General features: G+C 37.9%; 1 protein-coding gene across 15 annotated transcripts in view; it reads right to left on the reverse strand.

The window, feature by feature from the left end:
* Positions 1 to 17,023, reverse strand: part of Fhit (fragile histidine triad diadenosine triphosphatase) — a 1,878,988-nt gene that overhangs the window by 191,749 nt on the left and 1,670,216 nt on the right. For all 15 annotated transcript variants that reach the window (XM_031344761.1, XM_031344749.1, XM_031344785.1 and 12 more), the window contains one exon: positions 11,510 to 11,578. In XM_031344761.1, the coding sequence (XP_031200621.1) occupies positions 11,510 to 11,578 (69 nt within the window). The remainder of the gene's footprint in view (positions 1 to 11,509; positions 11,579 to 17,023) is intronic.

Below are 17,023 nucleotides of genomic sequence, written 5' to 3' on the forward strand. Positions count from 1 at the left end.
TCTGTGCCCCAGTGTAGGGGAATGCCAGGGCCAATAAGTGGGAGAGGGTGGGGTGGTAAGCAGGGGGAGGGGGGAGTCAACAGGGGTTTGCTCTTGTTGGTTTTTTTTTGTTTGTTTGTTTGTTTTGTTTTTTGAGGGGAAACTGAGAAAGGAGAAATCATAGGATATGTAAATAAAGACAATATCTAATAAAAAATGAAAAAAAAGAGAAAAAGATGTTGTCATCCTTTGATATTTAAGAATGTGAAATGTTTTATGCACAACTGAGGTACAAAAAGGACATTTTGGCATAAAGGATGGCAATGTTAAGAATCATGGAGCCTTGCTGTTGACTGAGGAAGGGGACACTGAGGCTGTGCATCTAAGGACTAGGAAATAAGACCTAGAATAACTACCGTCCTAGGGGAACCTGGCCTATGAGATAGTTGAGGGGTTGTTTTGTTTTGTTTTTTTGTTTTTGTTTGTTTATTTGTTTGTTTTTGCATATCAGAAGTAGTGAGGAGGTGAGGAATATATTTCTGGGGTTTGTGAGCTAAGCATTGAGGAGAAGCCAGGCTAGAAACAGGCAAGCCAAATGTGAAGCTCAGGTCTGTTTCCTTATTCTCTGTTACCCCAAAAAACAAAAACAAAAACAAAAACAAAAAAACAAAAAAACATTATGATGTGTACCTGAGAAGATGAAACACAGGTAAATGTCCTCTTGGATGTATTAACTTATCAGATTGCTAATACCAAATCATATCAGCTCATTCTTCTCCATTTGTTGGCATCACCTAGTGAAGACAACCTTGCCTCTCTGCTTTCTCAAGTCTAATTCAGCCTTATTGAAGATCAGGAGCTGCTGAACCCACTAAATTTCTGAAATTCTCAGTGTTGAGATGAGACCTGAATTAAAATTCAAAACAAAACAAAACATTCCAGGAAAGCTATGTGCATGATAGACATACCTTGTGTATGGTGCTATGATATGTGGGGTGAATTAAGCAACAAGTTTGTTTGCTTTTATCTGCTTGCAAAAAAAAAAAACAAAAAACAAACAAAACAAAACAAAAAAACAACAGAACTTCAGTCTTAACACAAAGGGATGGCTAAGATCTCCAGAGAAGATAATCAGAAAGTTCTCAGTGTACTTGACACAAGCATACAATGCCCTTCTAATAATGATGAGACTGGTCTAAGAAGAAACAAAATTTTTCCAAAAGAAAAGTATATGTGCTAGAACAAGGCTGCATTTCAGTGCAAAGGGAATATTCTATGAGTTCCTTAGTTACTTTTAATGTAAGGCGGATTTCCAATGGGTATTGGAGCAGCTGGCCTAGAAGATATTTATGGCCCATTGAGAGTTGTAAGCAAGGGCTGTTTCTTTTTGAGAAAAAATAAGGCAGTGATTTCATTTTAAATATTTTAGTGTATTATCATGACATGAATATACTATAAGGCATGCAAAAGTATTTAAGAGGTTTGCTGCACAAAATCAGTTTCAAAAGAATGACCCTGGGAACTGTAGAAACTAGATCAGAGTGTGCTGATGATTTTCTTGTGTTTACACAAAAAAGAGTTATAATGAAGTTCCTTAGCTGGCAAACTCCTGGGCTGTATCCTAAAAGCAGAAAACTACAACAACAACAAAACCCAAACTGTTAACTTCGTAAAATGCTACTTTCTTCAATGTTTTTACAAACTTAATTAGCAGGGGTATATCCAAGACTTGTGGGGTGTAGATGATATCTAAGGTATTTGTGTGTGTGTGTGTGTGTTTGTGTGTGTGTCCAGAAATCACAGCCAAGAAAAATGTTTAGCTCACTATCTTTGACTTTCCATGAAAATAAAGACCAAACCAAAGGTGAAACAAAGAGATAAGGTTGTGCTCAACAGATTTGGGTGTAAACAAGCTTTGCCATTAAGAATCTAAGGAATATTCTTTCTCCTGTGAGGTTCAGCTTCTTCCCCTGATGTTTGTAAAGGCAAGGTGATGTATGTGAAGCACCTGACATAGAGCCCAGCTCACTGTGGCTCATCAAATGATAATTTCACTCTCTAATTATTCTTCATCAGTTCTCTTGGGGACAAAACCTAAGAGGTAGATTTATTTATGACTGGTAACCTAATCCAGAAGCTTAATGCTACTGGCTTCTTGTCCCTTCTCCTTGTCAAATAAATCTCATGAAAGACACTGATGTTTACATAGTAAGCTCAGTATTAAAAGATATGGAAGGAATCCCTATGTTAATCCAATGTATACAGTTCAGAGATATATACATAGAGAAGCCTTTTCTTCACCTTCTTTAATTAAAACAAAAACAAAACCACAAAATCCAGAACCTCCTTGGAATGTGGAAGTTGTATAACAATAGTTTCTAGAGAACACTGCTTGCCACTCTGTTGAAGTGACCTGAAAGTTCTAGAATAAACTTTAGTACTTTCTCTTCAGAAGAGATTTCCTTATCATGTCTAAATGACAGGATCATACAGGTTCACTACTTGAGACTGTTTGAAACTCAACATGCTCACAAATGACTGTCTTTGAAGGTTCTCATTCCACATGCATATAGTAACAGAAATTTCTCAGATGGATTCTGTGCAGTCGGAAGATGACTTCTGACCTGTCACCTACCAAACTCACTCTACCAGCTCCCCACAACAGGCTCTGTCAAGATAATAATACTATTGATACTTATGCATATTATTATAATGAATATCACTGAGCATTTCTTGTATATCCTAAGGCTTCATACATAGGAAGCCATTCAATTTGCATAGTAATCCCACATATATTTTATAGATTAAAAAACCTGAGACATGGAAAAGCTGATTTTCCAAGTACATGGAATATGTACTGAGCCAAAGCAAGTTGGTTCTGGGTCACCATGCTTAATCTTACATGATTTTATCACAAAAGAACATTGTGTCTCCTTTCAAAAGTGAATGAGAAATTTCAGCCAACTAGGCCACCCATTTCAAAGGTGATTGTCAACAGAAATAATGGCTCAAACAGTGTCCCTCCTTCCCCAAAGTCCTTGGATCATCTCATGAGCATCCCTGATAGTACCGACAACAAACAGACAGAAAATAAATGTACCTTCACTGTAGTGATCTGACTACCATTTCATTTTAAAAATTCCAACAAGATTTTTGATAAGAGACAATAAACCTTAGCTCAATCATTTGACAACTTTTATAATTTGATATCATGAAAAACACACCATGGTCTTCTGGATTTAGATAGGCAGAATGAAAAAAAAATCAGATTTAAGTTCATCATCATCAACAACTCTGAATTTAAAGAACTCTAGAACTGTCCTTTTTAATTTGGTACTCATCCACCACCTTTGCCTAATGTGAAGTGATATTTATTGGGAATGTATAATACATACTGGTCTTCAAAGACTTTTGCTAAAAGAGTATATAAATATTGTATTAGTAATATTTCATAGCATCTATATGCTGAAATGATAGTCTTCTGGTTGTTTTTAATTAAAAACTCTATTATTATGTTTAAGTTCACATGCTCTTTTTAAAAATCTTTCTTAATCTAAAATACCTATAAATATACTTACATATCTGCTCTTGAGCACTGACTGGGGATTGAGGACTTCCATGGTGGATACCACCTTGTGGTAACAAAAGCAAAACTTTGACAGCACTATGATGCCCCTGTGCTGGAATGCTACACATGAATTCCAGCAATATATCCTGTTCCAATAATAGAGGCAATGGTACTTATTATAAAGCTCATTTGAAGTATATGAATACTTCATCAAAAGATTGTCAAGTGATAGCCAAAAAGCAAAATAATTTATAAATTCTTTAAAATATAATTAACTTTGTTTTTTTCCCTCTCCATAATTCTTGCTCATTTTTATGTTGTTATTTCAAGAGAGTAGGTCAAATATTTGGGATCTTTTCTCTTTGAGGCTATAATAATTTCCACTGATAAAAATATATTAATGATTAATTAATGTCTGCCTTCCCTCTGCATTATTTACCTATTTGGGATCATAAATTATTACTAGAGTAACTTTTCTCTTGCCTGAGGCTTACTTTCTCAATCGTCTAAATATTATGGATTCAGATTTTTGTTTGGTAATTTGCCTTATTGCATCATAGATATCCAAACTGTCAAAATATTTAATCTTAAGTGATAATTTATTAGTGTTAATGTAAATAACATTGAATATAAGCCAATTGAAGGTTTTTTTTAAGTACTCACATACTCCATTCTTTAGGCACCATGCCTCATGGGTGCTTGACTATAGCCATCACAGTGAGATGAAGGATTACCCTGTGAGAAGCATGAGAGAAGACAGAAGGACACCAGCAACAAGAATGTCTCAGAGTAGGCATTTTACATCTTCAGTACCAGGGACCTTCTAGCTGTATTGTAGGGTATGTCTAGAGACTGAGTTTACCATGAAGATCATGTGGGACTCTGCACAGCAAAGTCTTATTCAGGAAATGATGAGGGATCTTTAAAGAAGTGCTTTTGCCATAAATGTCATATGTCAAGTGCCATATGATTGACATTATTCTTGTTAATACATGACTAACAAGGAACTGAAGATATTCAAGTGACATAGCAGAAAGATTTTGAGGAAAAAAAACTGACCTTTCGTGACATCTTTTAAAGTAAATTAAAATGAGAAAAATAAAGACTTCATAGAAGTTGTGTCTTTTGCTACAGGGCTCATAAGGTAATCCTTATCACCTGTGTATTTTGTTTTCTTTTGTTGATCTAATTCTTTGATGCAGTGAATTCCTGATTGTCTTTGAAGGTCCTTGTGGTGATTTAAATATGCTTGGCCCAGGGAATGGCACTATTAGGATGTATGGCCATGTTGGAGGAAGTGTGTCACTGTTGAGGGTGGGCTTTGAGAGACCTTCCTACTAGGTGCCTGGAAGCCAGTCTTCTCCTGTTTGTCTTCAGAACAAGATGTAAAACTTTCAGCTCTTCGAGCACCATGCCTGACTAGATACTGCCATGCTCCCACCTTGATTATAATGGACTGAACCTCTGATCCTGTAAGCTGACCCCAGTTAGAATATAATAATATATATGTAATATTTGATTTAATTATATATTTAATTAATATAATTTAATATTATATCCCTTAGAATAGTTACCTTGGTTGTGTTCTCTGTTTATAGCAGTAAAACCCTAACTAAGACAGTCCCCAACCCATCATCATCATCATAATCATTGTCATCATGATCATCATCATCATTCTGTTTTGCCTTTCTACTATGCTTACTAAGTACCAATAAACACGAAACAAACCTGATTTTCTCTAATATTCATTTTTATGAGGAAAATGGAGCAGAAATAAATTTTAACCTGATAAATCACTTTTTTTTTCTAATTGTATCTTCTTCTGTGAGGGATTATAAAGATTTAGTAGGGTAATAATGTGACATGGAAACAATAGTCTAGGGCTCTTAAATTAGGTAGTCAAAGAACGTCCAAAGAAGCATATAGACAGCATATGCAGGCACATCATTTAATTAAGAATGAATATGCTCTTATCCTATTCAGATTCTTTTACTTAAATATTCCAAAGAATGCAGAAAATACATAGAGCTGCCATTTTTGTCTGATCAGGAGGTATTAATGTTTGCATTCTAAGGTTCTCATGAACTCAGAAGCTTAGCAATCACTAGGAAGAAATCCGTGGACCCAGAGGGAGAACAGCTAATTAACTGTCTCACTGAAACATTCCTTCCTTTTTGCAAAATTAACTAGGGAATCCATGGGCTTTGAGTACATCATCAAATGATGTGTGAAAGAGATCCAAGTTCAACAATAAATATCATCAGCAATAGAATGATTTTCTTAAGCCCTTAGGGACCAAATGACCTGAATTTTTGTAAATTGATTTTGTTCATGCATTGTGTTAAGCCAAGCAATTATTTTCCAAGACATGCTTGAACCCATGGTTGCTCTGTCTATAAAGTTCATGGTTGCATTTTTCCAATTGCTGATTGCAATTCTCCTTTGCTTTAATATTAAGCACTCCTTAAAAAAAAAAAAAGCAATGGATTTTATATATAGAACACAATCATAACCATTCAGTGTCACCCATAAACATCTGATGAATTAGCCAATCTAGTTATGACTTTTGCTTATTTGAAACACAGTCAAGACAAGTCTTAACTGAGCTAATTCAATGATATACCATGGCATTAAGCAATGGACATTCCCTTCCTGTGCATTTGTGATGCATGCTCTTTGATCCAAGGAACCATTTGTGTCATTATCATAATCTTCATCAACATGTCAATAGAGGTCCTGAAGAGTTCAGAGAAAGTCTTACATAATTCATGAAACTTCCAAGAAAATACAACACAGAGTTTGTGGGATGCACATATCTGGTTGTGAGGTAGTAAAAGCCAGGGGAGGCCTATATGCTTTAGAAAGGGCGGGGTTTACACTGAGTTTGAAGAGAGAGGCTCATGCTCTTAAATGTGGTAGCTGAAAGGGTGAGTAATATACTTAAGGACAAGTCCAAGGCATGTAGCTTGCGGGAGAATAAGGGAAGATGAACCCCAAGGTGATAATAAAGTCAGAATGAGAGGCAGAGTGGCTCCCCAGCTCGATTTCAGCAAACCCCACATCTATATCTGTTCTAGGCAGACAGATCTAGGTTTCAAGGGGGAGAGCTACTTATTATCAGAAAAGGCTTATAATTGCTTCTCAAGACCTCTCTGGTGGGCTGCACTTTTCAGCCCTCTCCATCATGCTGATTTCTGATCAAAGGATTCTGTTCCATCAATGCTCCATCAAATTAACCTTAGATGGTTGATAGCATCATGTTCTGCTCACATTCAGTGTATCTAGGAATTAATGAATCAACCCCCTGAAAGCAAGATGCACTCTGTAAATTATCTTTCAACTCGTAGGAAATTTTGAGTTCTTAAAGTGCGACTCTTGTCCTGTCATAGTTAACAGATATTCACTGTGGAACCACCCTATACCAGACTAGGTCCCTGCTCCCAAGGCTTTACAATGCACTTGGGAGATGCCAGTGTTGCATATAAACTAATAATTATCTTGAGTGCGTTGTTAAGGATTTAACAGGCATCATAATAAGAAAGAGCTACTTGAGTAAGGACAGAAGGCTGGTTATTTTAGCTCTATATAGGAAGAGAAGGAAGAAGGGCACTTGTAGGAGGTGAGCTTGACCTATGATTTGGCTAAACACACAGACGTACATGCAGGGGAGCTGATGTCAGCTATTGCAGGCACAAAACAATTTGTACAAAGGCTCTGAGGTAGGGGAACTAATGCTAGTTTGGAAAAGCAAGCTATATGTGAAGGAGACTTATTGTTGGCATAGAAGTGGGCAAGGCCCAACATTGAGGCTGAAGAAATCCCTCTGGGCCACAATATTGTAAATAAACAAACCAAGAGGAAAGGGAAACAGATAGGGCCTGCATGAGGTGCTGAGCCTGGCAGATGTTTCTGAGAGTAGTAACATTTGAATCGTAGAGACAAGAGATGGATTGGGACAGGAGTTCAAACTTAAAAGGCTTTGGAACCAGCAGTGTTCAAGTTGACCTCTTTCATTCTGTATTTGTGAGAAAGACTTTAATGCTCAGTGTGAGGAAATCCTGTAAAGATACATAGATACGGCCTATGTGAGGGATGTCAGTCTATATAGGAGACAGAATTGTGTGAGCTCTACTGACCTATGGAATGAGTGACATGCTTAGAAGCATTCCATCTCATTAAAATGTACTTTTCAAACAAAAATGAAGCCCATCATTAAAAAGTACTTTGCAGGGAATGACAAAACACACGTGAGGAAGCAAGCAAGCTCACAGATCATCAATATGCAATGTTGAGCCAGAAAAGGCAGTAGGAGGCTGGAAATGGGAAAAATCGATAGAAGATAGTCTCATAAAAGTCAAGAAAGACTTACATCTTGTATTTCTAAGAACTAAACAAAAGAAGAAGGTTTTGTTAGGCACTCACTCAAGTGCCACAACACTAATCAGCAAAAGGCACTATTTGTTACAGGGCTTGAAGCACCTACAAGGGGAGATAAATGAGAGAACAGGCCAGGTGTGGAAAGGTAGGGGTGCAGAACCGTGTGGTCTCTGTACCAATTGCACACATGCTTCCAAATAACCATGACCTGAAGAGATTCAGAGACAGGACTCTCATCATTTCACAGAAAGGTCATTTTACCTGTTAGAAGTTCTTTCTTAGTCTATTCTTTTTTGATGTGGCCTCCTTGCAGCCTGATTCTGCTAGATCTTTTCCTTAGAGACCATATGAAACATATTAATTCCACATAGAACATGTTTCGTGCCACTTAACCTTTTTTTCCAGAATGTTAGATACTTAGAAACAGTGACTGTGTCTTCCTTTACAAATCTTCCTCCTCAATCTTCATCCCCTTTCTCTGTTTCTGGAAATTTCCATCTTGCACCCCTTCTGTGAAACTTCTCCAGGCATCACTATCTACCTTAAGATTGTGCTCACAAAGGATGTAATTTTATGGCTCAATTTAACCTAGGACTTCTTTAGGTAACCCTTTATAAGACTGTAGTAGCAGGAGTGCAAATATATCCACTGAGCTTGGTCTCTTGCTTTTTCTGTTTTCCACTCATCTGCCTTCAAGGCAGCCTGTTTGTTGTGTCACTAAGAGGTACATAATCCACAGTGAGTGATTTCATCAGTATAAAGAATGTCATCCCTCATCACCCTATCATTTCTGATTAAGATCACTCAGTCTAATGTACATTACATCGTGTACCAATAAGGCCTGCCCAATGCTTCATGCTCCCCATGCCTCTTGCTAGACATTATTATGTACTCAAACGAGAGAAGCTTCTCAAACAAAGAGGAAGATTAAACTGAGTCTGAGTGGCTAAAGACAGATAGAAAATTGGAAAGACAGTGTTTTATTCACTCTGGAAAATGGTACTAAATGAGGACATCCAACAACCTGATTTGAGATTGGGGTTCTCATTACTTACACTCTATATATGTTCAAAGGCAAAATTAAAAACAAGTGCATACCAACCCCCAAATCAGTTTTCAGTAGATAGATATCACATAATCTACATGACCACATTTTGAAGGGGTATACACTATCCATTTTAAAGATAAGAACATTAAGACATGGAATCCAAGTGAAATTATTGACTGTCGCCTCCTCAGGAGGTTGCAATGAACTTGACTCTGTTGTTTAGTCTCTTTCTAGTCTTGTACTACTACCTCTATAGGGTATACTATAACCTAGTCTTGACTGAAAAATCATTTTTATGGAAATTATTTTTTCATACAGAGGGATACATGGAACATTGAAATGTGTATTGTCTAGAGATGCCACTAGAGCATGCAGGAAGGCTAAAAGAGTATTAGAGGAGAGAAAGGCCATGTGATGTGTAATGTCAGCCATTGTGTCTTATACAGAGCTCAAATGTATCCACACAGTTTCTGTCAATAGCACATTTGGAGCATAAACAAGATTCAAGGTGACTGATCAGGCTAAGAAAGCAGTGTTTTCAAGCACTTTAAATACTACTCCAGCAGCATTCACTTGTATATAAATCATGTGGTAATTTATTCATTAAAATAACCTGTACTTGGCAACATTTTATTAACCTTGGTTTACATTAATATGCTTTATACTTGTGTTTTTAATATATCTCTGTATACAATGATCCTGTAACTCCAATTTTCTTACTACATAGATTAAGTCATTACCAAACCCCAACCTATATAATACATTTGCTAAAACTGAGTTCACAATAGAGTGTTTAGAGCTTTTGGGAAGCTGGGGATGTAGACAGTACCTACTCCTACACCTAGATCTGCATCAGAGTCACCTGGGGGTTTTTAATACATGCAATAATTGTTCCTTGTGCCTTTGCCACCTACCCAAACACAACATATCAAAGATAATCCTGAGAAATAAGAGTTTCAGCCACTAGGTCACAAACCAGCACTCAAAACTAGTTGCTAGAGGGTGTCCACCCTACACAAGTCCACTGCAAGTTTTGGAAAGGACATCAAAAGATCCACCAAGTCCCAGGAGAGTCATGGAAGAATTTTCTTATTAAATACCAACCTGTATTTCAGTGTGTGGATAGCCATTTTAATGCCTAGTTAACTAGGAAAAAACCCTATGAATGTACAAAGAAATGTATAATCCATATGTTCCCCTAGGGACAAGCTAAAGATCTTCATATAGTTGGAAGAAACACATAATAAACAACCAAAATTAGAGATAAACATGGAAATTTATTCCAAAGGTCTGGAAGTAAAGTATCAAATACATGACGAAAATCTGCTTGTCCTATTTGACACCCAAGGCACACATTGTTAATTGATCCACACACCTTTACTTGTTACAACCAAAGTGCTTGTAAAACAAATAGTCTACAGCAGTGGCACCATCTGACCAGATTTTGTGTTCTTTGGCTAGAGGTAGTATGGAAACAGACATCACTTTACATTTTCTTCTAACTTATTCTACCTTAGGCTGTGTTCTACACAGCACAAGTAGACACTGGAAGGTTCTCCTGTGGAAAAGCTCCTGGAGGTGATTGCACAGCCCTTGATGGTTCATGCAATATTAATTTGACATTGGTATCTTTGGATGGAAAGATCCAAAAATCACACAACTTCTAAAATGTTCGGGAGATTCAAGTCACACATATGTCATTTAAATCAATGTAATTTCTGTTAAGGATAACTCAAAGTTTCACTTTGAATTTATGCTCTTGGGAGAGACAAGTTGAATCTAAAAAGTGTGCTAAGTGCTAAGGCAGCATGTTTTTGTAAATGTATGGTGTATGTGTGTAAATGTTAGTATACTTGCATATGTATGTACACATGCTAGAGGTTAGTACTGAGTATCTTTCTCTATCACTTTTGCATCTTTTTTTTCTTCAGATAGAGTCTCCTTGGCCATGGAGCTCACTAATTTAGCTACAGTCACTGATCAATGAGCTTCAGGGATCTGCCCATCTCCTTCATAAACACTTTGTTATTAGTTAATTTTGTTAATACATGCATATAATGCTATTCTCATCTTTTCATAGGGGTTCTGGGAGCCACACTCATGTTCCCATGTTTACAGGACAAGTAACTTATCCACTGTGCCATTTTCCAGCTCCCAATGTTAGCATATTTATCTCAAAAAATTATATGTCGCTCTAATTCATTTATGTTGTTCACAGTTGATATTGTCTATGGAGATTCAGGATTATGTCTTTACACAGATATTAAGTGCCCCTGTAAACATGACAGAGCAGAAACCACAAGGCCACTTGGCTTGATATTGGGTTTCATTAGTAAAATATTTCATTATAATTCATTTATTTTAGATTCTTCTGAAGGTCACTTTTGGCTTGTTAGCTTCTACTGCCACTTTCTGAGTTCTACTGGGTAGAATACCATTTAAGATCCCTTCTGGGGTGACATGTGGTTAATTGGGTTGATTTCATCACACTGACAGGCCTTGTGATCAAATAATGAAGCCCCAAAAACCAGACTCACCTCATCATAGACGTTGTCATTCCTGTGGAAGTCCCCTGCCTTCCTAGGAAGAATGTGGACATGTACATGCTGAAATATAAAAGAAAGGAAAAAATGTGTTTAATTCCCCTTCTATCTTTTGACTTGACAGTGATGCTTTCCTGGAGGCCAATTACTGTCCACTGCTTCTTGCTGGATTATTTTTCAGAGGAAGATGATGTTCACCTTCAGAAACTACATCTGAAATCTGTTGAGAATAAAGAAGCACAAAACAAGAGGGAACAACTTGGTGGCATATAGGAGTTTGAGGGAAATGCCAGAGTCCATTACCAGATCCATGGAATTATTCATCACTGTCAGTCTGGGTTGTAGTTAGCCTGTGCTTTGAAATGACAGTATGTTTTAAAAGATGGTTGCTGTGACTCTGGAACTGACAGGAGTAGAAGACCTGGCCAGCAAAGGAGTGCATAAGTAACCAATGAATTAGTGAAAGGAAGAAGTGGAATGGACCAAATCAAGAACAGTGGCATTGAATAACAATTACACAACTGTATTGCAAATGCTCTCGTTTATTCTTATTGACTATGACAACCAATGCTTGTATTAGTACTGGATAGTTTTTTATTGAATACTCCCACAATTCCTTTCAGAAGTGGTCTCCATTTTACAGAAGGAAAAAACCAATAATTCTGAGAACATAATCTTTTGAAAAAATAAAAATTAAATTGTGTGTGTGTGTGTGTGTGTGTGTGTGTGTGTGTGTGTGTGTGTGTGTGTAGATCAGAAGGAACTGGCAGCATACTCTCTTCTCCCACCTTGCACCTTTATTCTTGGGAATAAACTCAGGTTGTAAGTCTTGGTAACAAGTGCCTTCACCTGCTAAGCCATCCTCCTGACCTGCACTTAATCTTTTAAATCCCTCATTTCCCTAGTCTGGGTTACCAAAGCACCAGGTAATAGACACTGCTCTCTTATTAAGCAGAGATCATGAATCAGGACTCACGGCGTATCTAATTCACGTTACATTCTTCAAGGCTAAGCTGCTATCTTAGTTTTATTCTACCAATGGCATATACTGTATCTTTCTAAGCCTAAACCTTATTCATGCCCTTGAGCTACATTCCTGCATCAATTATCAATTACAGAGATTGGAAAATGGAAAAGCCTACAAAAAGCAAGTAGAGAATCAAAGCATATTGCCAATCACTCCAGAGAACAGAACATGAAGTGTGGGTGAAATAAAGAGGAGCTTAGTGTTAGTCCCTCAGTACAGAGTCCCCAAACTATGACATGGTTCTGCCTAAATATCCAGCAGTCAATGAGGAAGCCTGGCTCAAAACCCCTCAGCAACTGGAACATAGGTACACTTAAGTGTCCGACTACGTGAGGGAAGAGAGAGGGAGACAGACACAAATAAACATGGAGAAGTAAGTGATAAACTACCCAGGAACCAAATTTTTTTTAAAAAAAGGCATGCAACACAAGCCCAAGGGGAAATTCACTGTGCTCAGTGGCTGAAGGATGTCTATGAGATCAGAGAAGGCAGGGCGCAGAAACTGCTAAGGACCCAGTTAGAGCCCACACAATCATTAGTTGCAAATCTTGTTGTAACTTTTTTCTCCCTTTCCTCATTTTCTTTTTTATCAAGACCTCCTTTTCCCTGCTTTCTGCCTTGATGTCATCCACCTGTTCTCTACCATCTTCTTTACACATTAATCATCACGAGCTCCAGATCGGTTCTCTGTACTCAAACTGCAAGAGGGAATGGATAGAAAAGTAACCTAGAGTACAGTATGCCCAATAGAGCTACAGCTCCCAGGTACTAGCTGTGTTACCTCTCCACAGCAGTTACCCATTCTTCTTTATAAGGAGGACTGCAGTATTCTCATCTTACAGGCCTAAAGTATCAAGTCATCTAAGCACATGTTTATCATAAGTTTGCTATACTAACTTAGCATGGTGGGCTGAATATATCCAGATGCAGTGGGACTATCTTTCCTGTTTAAAAAACCATGCAATCTGAAGACCAGAGGTCACATTCAGTGACTGGTTCTTATGTTAGCAAGAATCATACTTCCCAAGCTCCTTAACTGTTGTGCAATTAAAGCATCTCTTTCTGTCAGAATGTTTTCTGTTGCTTTGATTAGTGTTTCTCAAACTGCAGTAAAAAGCTGGCTATTGTTAAAAATTAAGAGCCTTCTAATTTACTTTCTATTAGATTCCCAAGTAATGCTGGTCTAGGGTGATACTTTGAGAGACATTGGCTAAGACCATCATCTTGTTCTTAGGCCTACCCCTACGAAATGCACTTATGTTGAACACCGAGGTTAACACTTTGCTTGGCCTGCCCTGCTGTGTTATGTAGAGACCTATCTCTATAGGTTGCCCAGGCTTCTTGCACTGCTTTTTGTCTGTATTTAAGGCCCTGCCAGTGACTCTGGATCTGGACTTGTCTCTGATTCCTGTTCTACATCTTGCTCCCTTGGGTTCACTCATCCGAGATATTTCTATATGCTGCTACCATTCAGTTCTGGAAATGCCACTCTCAATCATTGGCAACCATTTGAAACTTGCCATGATGCCAAAGACAGTAAACAGCTCACTGTCTAGGTGATTTTTCCCTAAGGGCATGATCTCAGCTCTTCCTGGTACATGATACAGTGACATAAACTCTTAAGTGACAGCCTAATCATAGGATTCTGACAATCCACTCAGCATCCCAGGACAGAGAAATCATGACAGAAACAGCTCAGTTCTTGCAAGTGAAGGAAGACTCAACCTACCAACATGGTAAGTATATAAACCAAGAGATGGCAAGTTCCAGAAGCCCAGAGAAGGGATAATTTCAAGAAAGAAGAAATCATCAATAGTGTTCACTGTTGTTGAATGCTTGAGTTGGTTTCAGTGAAACTGGAAAGACAAATATGCAAAGTTCATGATTAGATACTCAATGACATTAGTCATTAGTGAAATGCCAATCAAAACCACACAGAGATACCACTTCACATCCACCAGGATGCCTTTAATCAAAGGGACAGACAAGGGCAAGTGTAGGGGAGACTCTGGAGCCATGGAAGCCTTGAACACTTTTGCACAGAGTTCAAAAATGATGCAGCTGTATGTTTGAAAAACAGCTTGGCAATTCCTCAAAATGTTAAACATCCAGCCACCAAATGACCCAAAATTATATTCCCAGTATATACACATGAGAACTGAAACCATGTAGGCACAAAACCTTGTAATGCATATTTATAGCAATATTATTCACAATCATCAAAAAGTGGAAACAATCCAAAATGACTATCAACTGATGAATGCCATAATAACAAGACAACGGAAGATGATTGGGCATAAAAAGGAACGGAGCTGCTAAGGGAAAGCATTATGCTAAGTGAAAGGACTCAGATCCGAATGGCCCTTTATTACATGATACCATTTATGAAATGTCCAGACTAGGCAAATTTACAGAGAAAGATCAGTGTTTCCTGAAGCACAATGAAGAGTGGCTGTCAAAGGAAACAAGGTTTATTTGGGTGAGGGGGTGATTGATGTTTTCTAATGTCACATAGTAGTGATGGTCTCATAACTTTTTGAATGTATTAAAACCCACGGCAGTTTTTACTTTAGCAGTGTGAAGTGTATGAATTCTATCTCATTAGAGGTGTTGATAGGGATGGCAGGAATGGAGAGACAACTGCAACAGCATCACCTTTTCTGCTGTCCTGCTCCTTCCGTCATTTTTTCCACCCAAGCATTCATCACCTGAGTATTGTCACTGCAATCAAAATAATGTGCGTTTTCCTTGTTAAACTATATCATAATACAACTGCAGGGAATACAACAGTGGCATAGAAAAGGGGCACGAAAGTCATAAAAGGCCTAGCATCCTTTCTAAGTGGCTACCTGCACCCCCAGTTGTGAGAGCTTGTGGGAACCCCTCTTCAACACTAGCCTAGGAATGGTGATAGAAGGAAAACTCAGGTTGTAAAGAATAATAAAAATAATGCGGAAAGGGACAGATAATATCTTCCCTAAAGATGCCTAAATTCTAATCCTGGACCTGTGAATATAGTAGATTACAGGACAGGGGAAACTAAGTATGCATATGAATTGAGATTGCTTACCAGCTGATCCTGAATTGAAAATCTAACCTGGATTACCTGGCTTGGCTCAGTGTCATCACAAGAGACCTTCAAAGTAGAAGCTACTAAATATCATCAAAATTCTCACCTTGTGACCCAAAAGGTGTAATTAAGAAAATGAAAAGCCAAGCCACAGATGGGAGAAAGATTTTCATATCTGAAAAGGGACTTATATTTAAAATACATGAAGAACTCTTGTAAGTCAAGAGTAAAATGATGATATTTTTAGCTTAAATGGACAGAAAATGTAAACATTTTCCCAAAAACGAAACATATAGATGATGACGGAAAGATGCTTAACAGCTTCAATCCTAAACCACAATGAGAGACTACTTCCCTTCTCTAGAGACAGGCAACTTTAATAAGAGAGAGGCAATTACAAACTGGTAGGGAAGATGAGAGATAGGCACTCTGTGTAAGTTTGTGGGAATATAAACTTTGACCCTGCTCTGGAAAACACTACGGATTTCCTCAAAAGGCTAACCATTGAGCCACCAATGACTGGTTTGCATATGACCCAAAGCTCTTGTGTTAAAGACTCAGCTAATAAGTTTTTTTTTCAAGAGTCATTGAATTACAAGGTCTATGACTTCATTATTGGATTAATTCATGTTCTGATGATATTATTAGGAAGTGCTGAATCCTTAGGATGCAAGGCATCCATGGAGGAAGTACGTCACTGGAAGTCTGCCTTGTCTTGTCCCATGAAAATCTTTTCTGCTTGTTCTTGGCTTCCAAGAAGTGAACAGTTCTGCCACTTCATAACCTTGTTACATTAAGGTTATGTATTACATCTTTCTCACTATGGCCCAGAAACAGAGGAATCAGATTATCATGGACTAAAATCTTAGAAACAAGAAGAGCAATCATTTTTCTCTAACTTGTTTCTTTCAAGTATTTGGTCATGGCAATAAAAAAATAAACAACAAAGAATCAAGAACAAATATGTTGTGTATAATTTTAAAATCACACTAGCTCCTTCCTCTGGGCTGTACTCCTGCCAGCCTGTGCTCTACCTGGTTATCTCTTTATCTCAGCTAGATGTGCCAAGCAAGAACTCTGAGTTCACTCTCCCGACAGCCTGCATTCCACTTGGTTTTGTTTACCTCTACCCTAGAGCTTGGTCCTTTGCGTGATCCTCCCATTCCAAAGCCTGCTAAATTCTGCCCCAGTTGTGGTCTTTCTCTTCCAGCCCACTTTAATGCCATGAATGAAAAACACCATACAGCCTTGATATTTAAAACTAGCTAGATAATCCAATGGGCTGGGCGAAGAATCTATTGCTCTAAACTCAGCAGCTACCCTATATCAGAATTTCAGAGGCTGCCACTAGTTCTAGTTGCCCCCAGGCCTTACATTGTTCTTGTCCCTTCTCTCAAAACCTGGCTGAACC

The sequence above is a fragment of the Mastomys coucha genome, unplaced genomic scaffold, assembly GCF_008632895.1.
Source record: "Mastomys coucha isolate ucsf_1 unplaced genomic scaffold, UCSF_Mcou_1 pScaffold10, whole genome shotgun sequence".
Classification (NCBI taxonomy): Eukaryota; Metazoa; Chordata; class Mammalia; order Rodentia; family Muridae; genus Mastomys; species Mastomys coucha.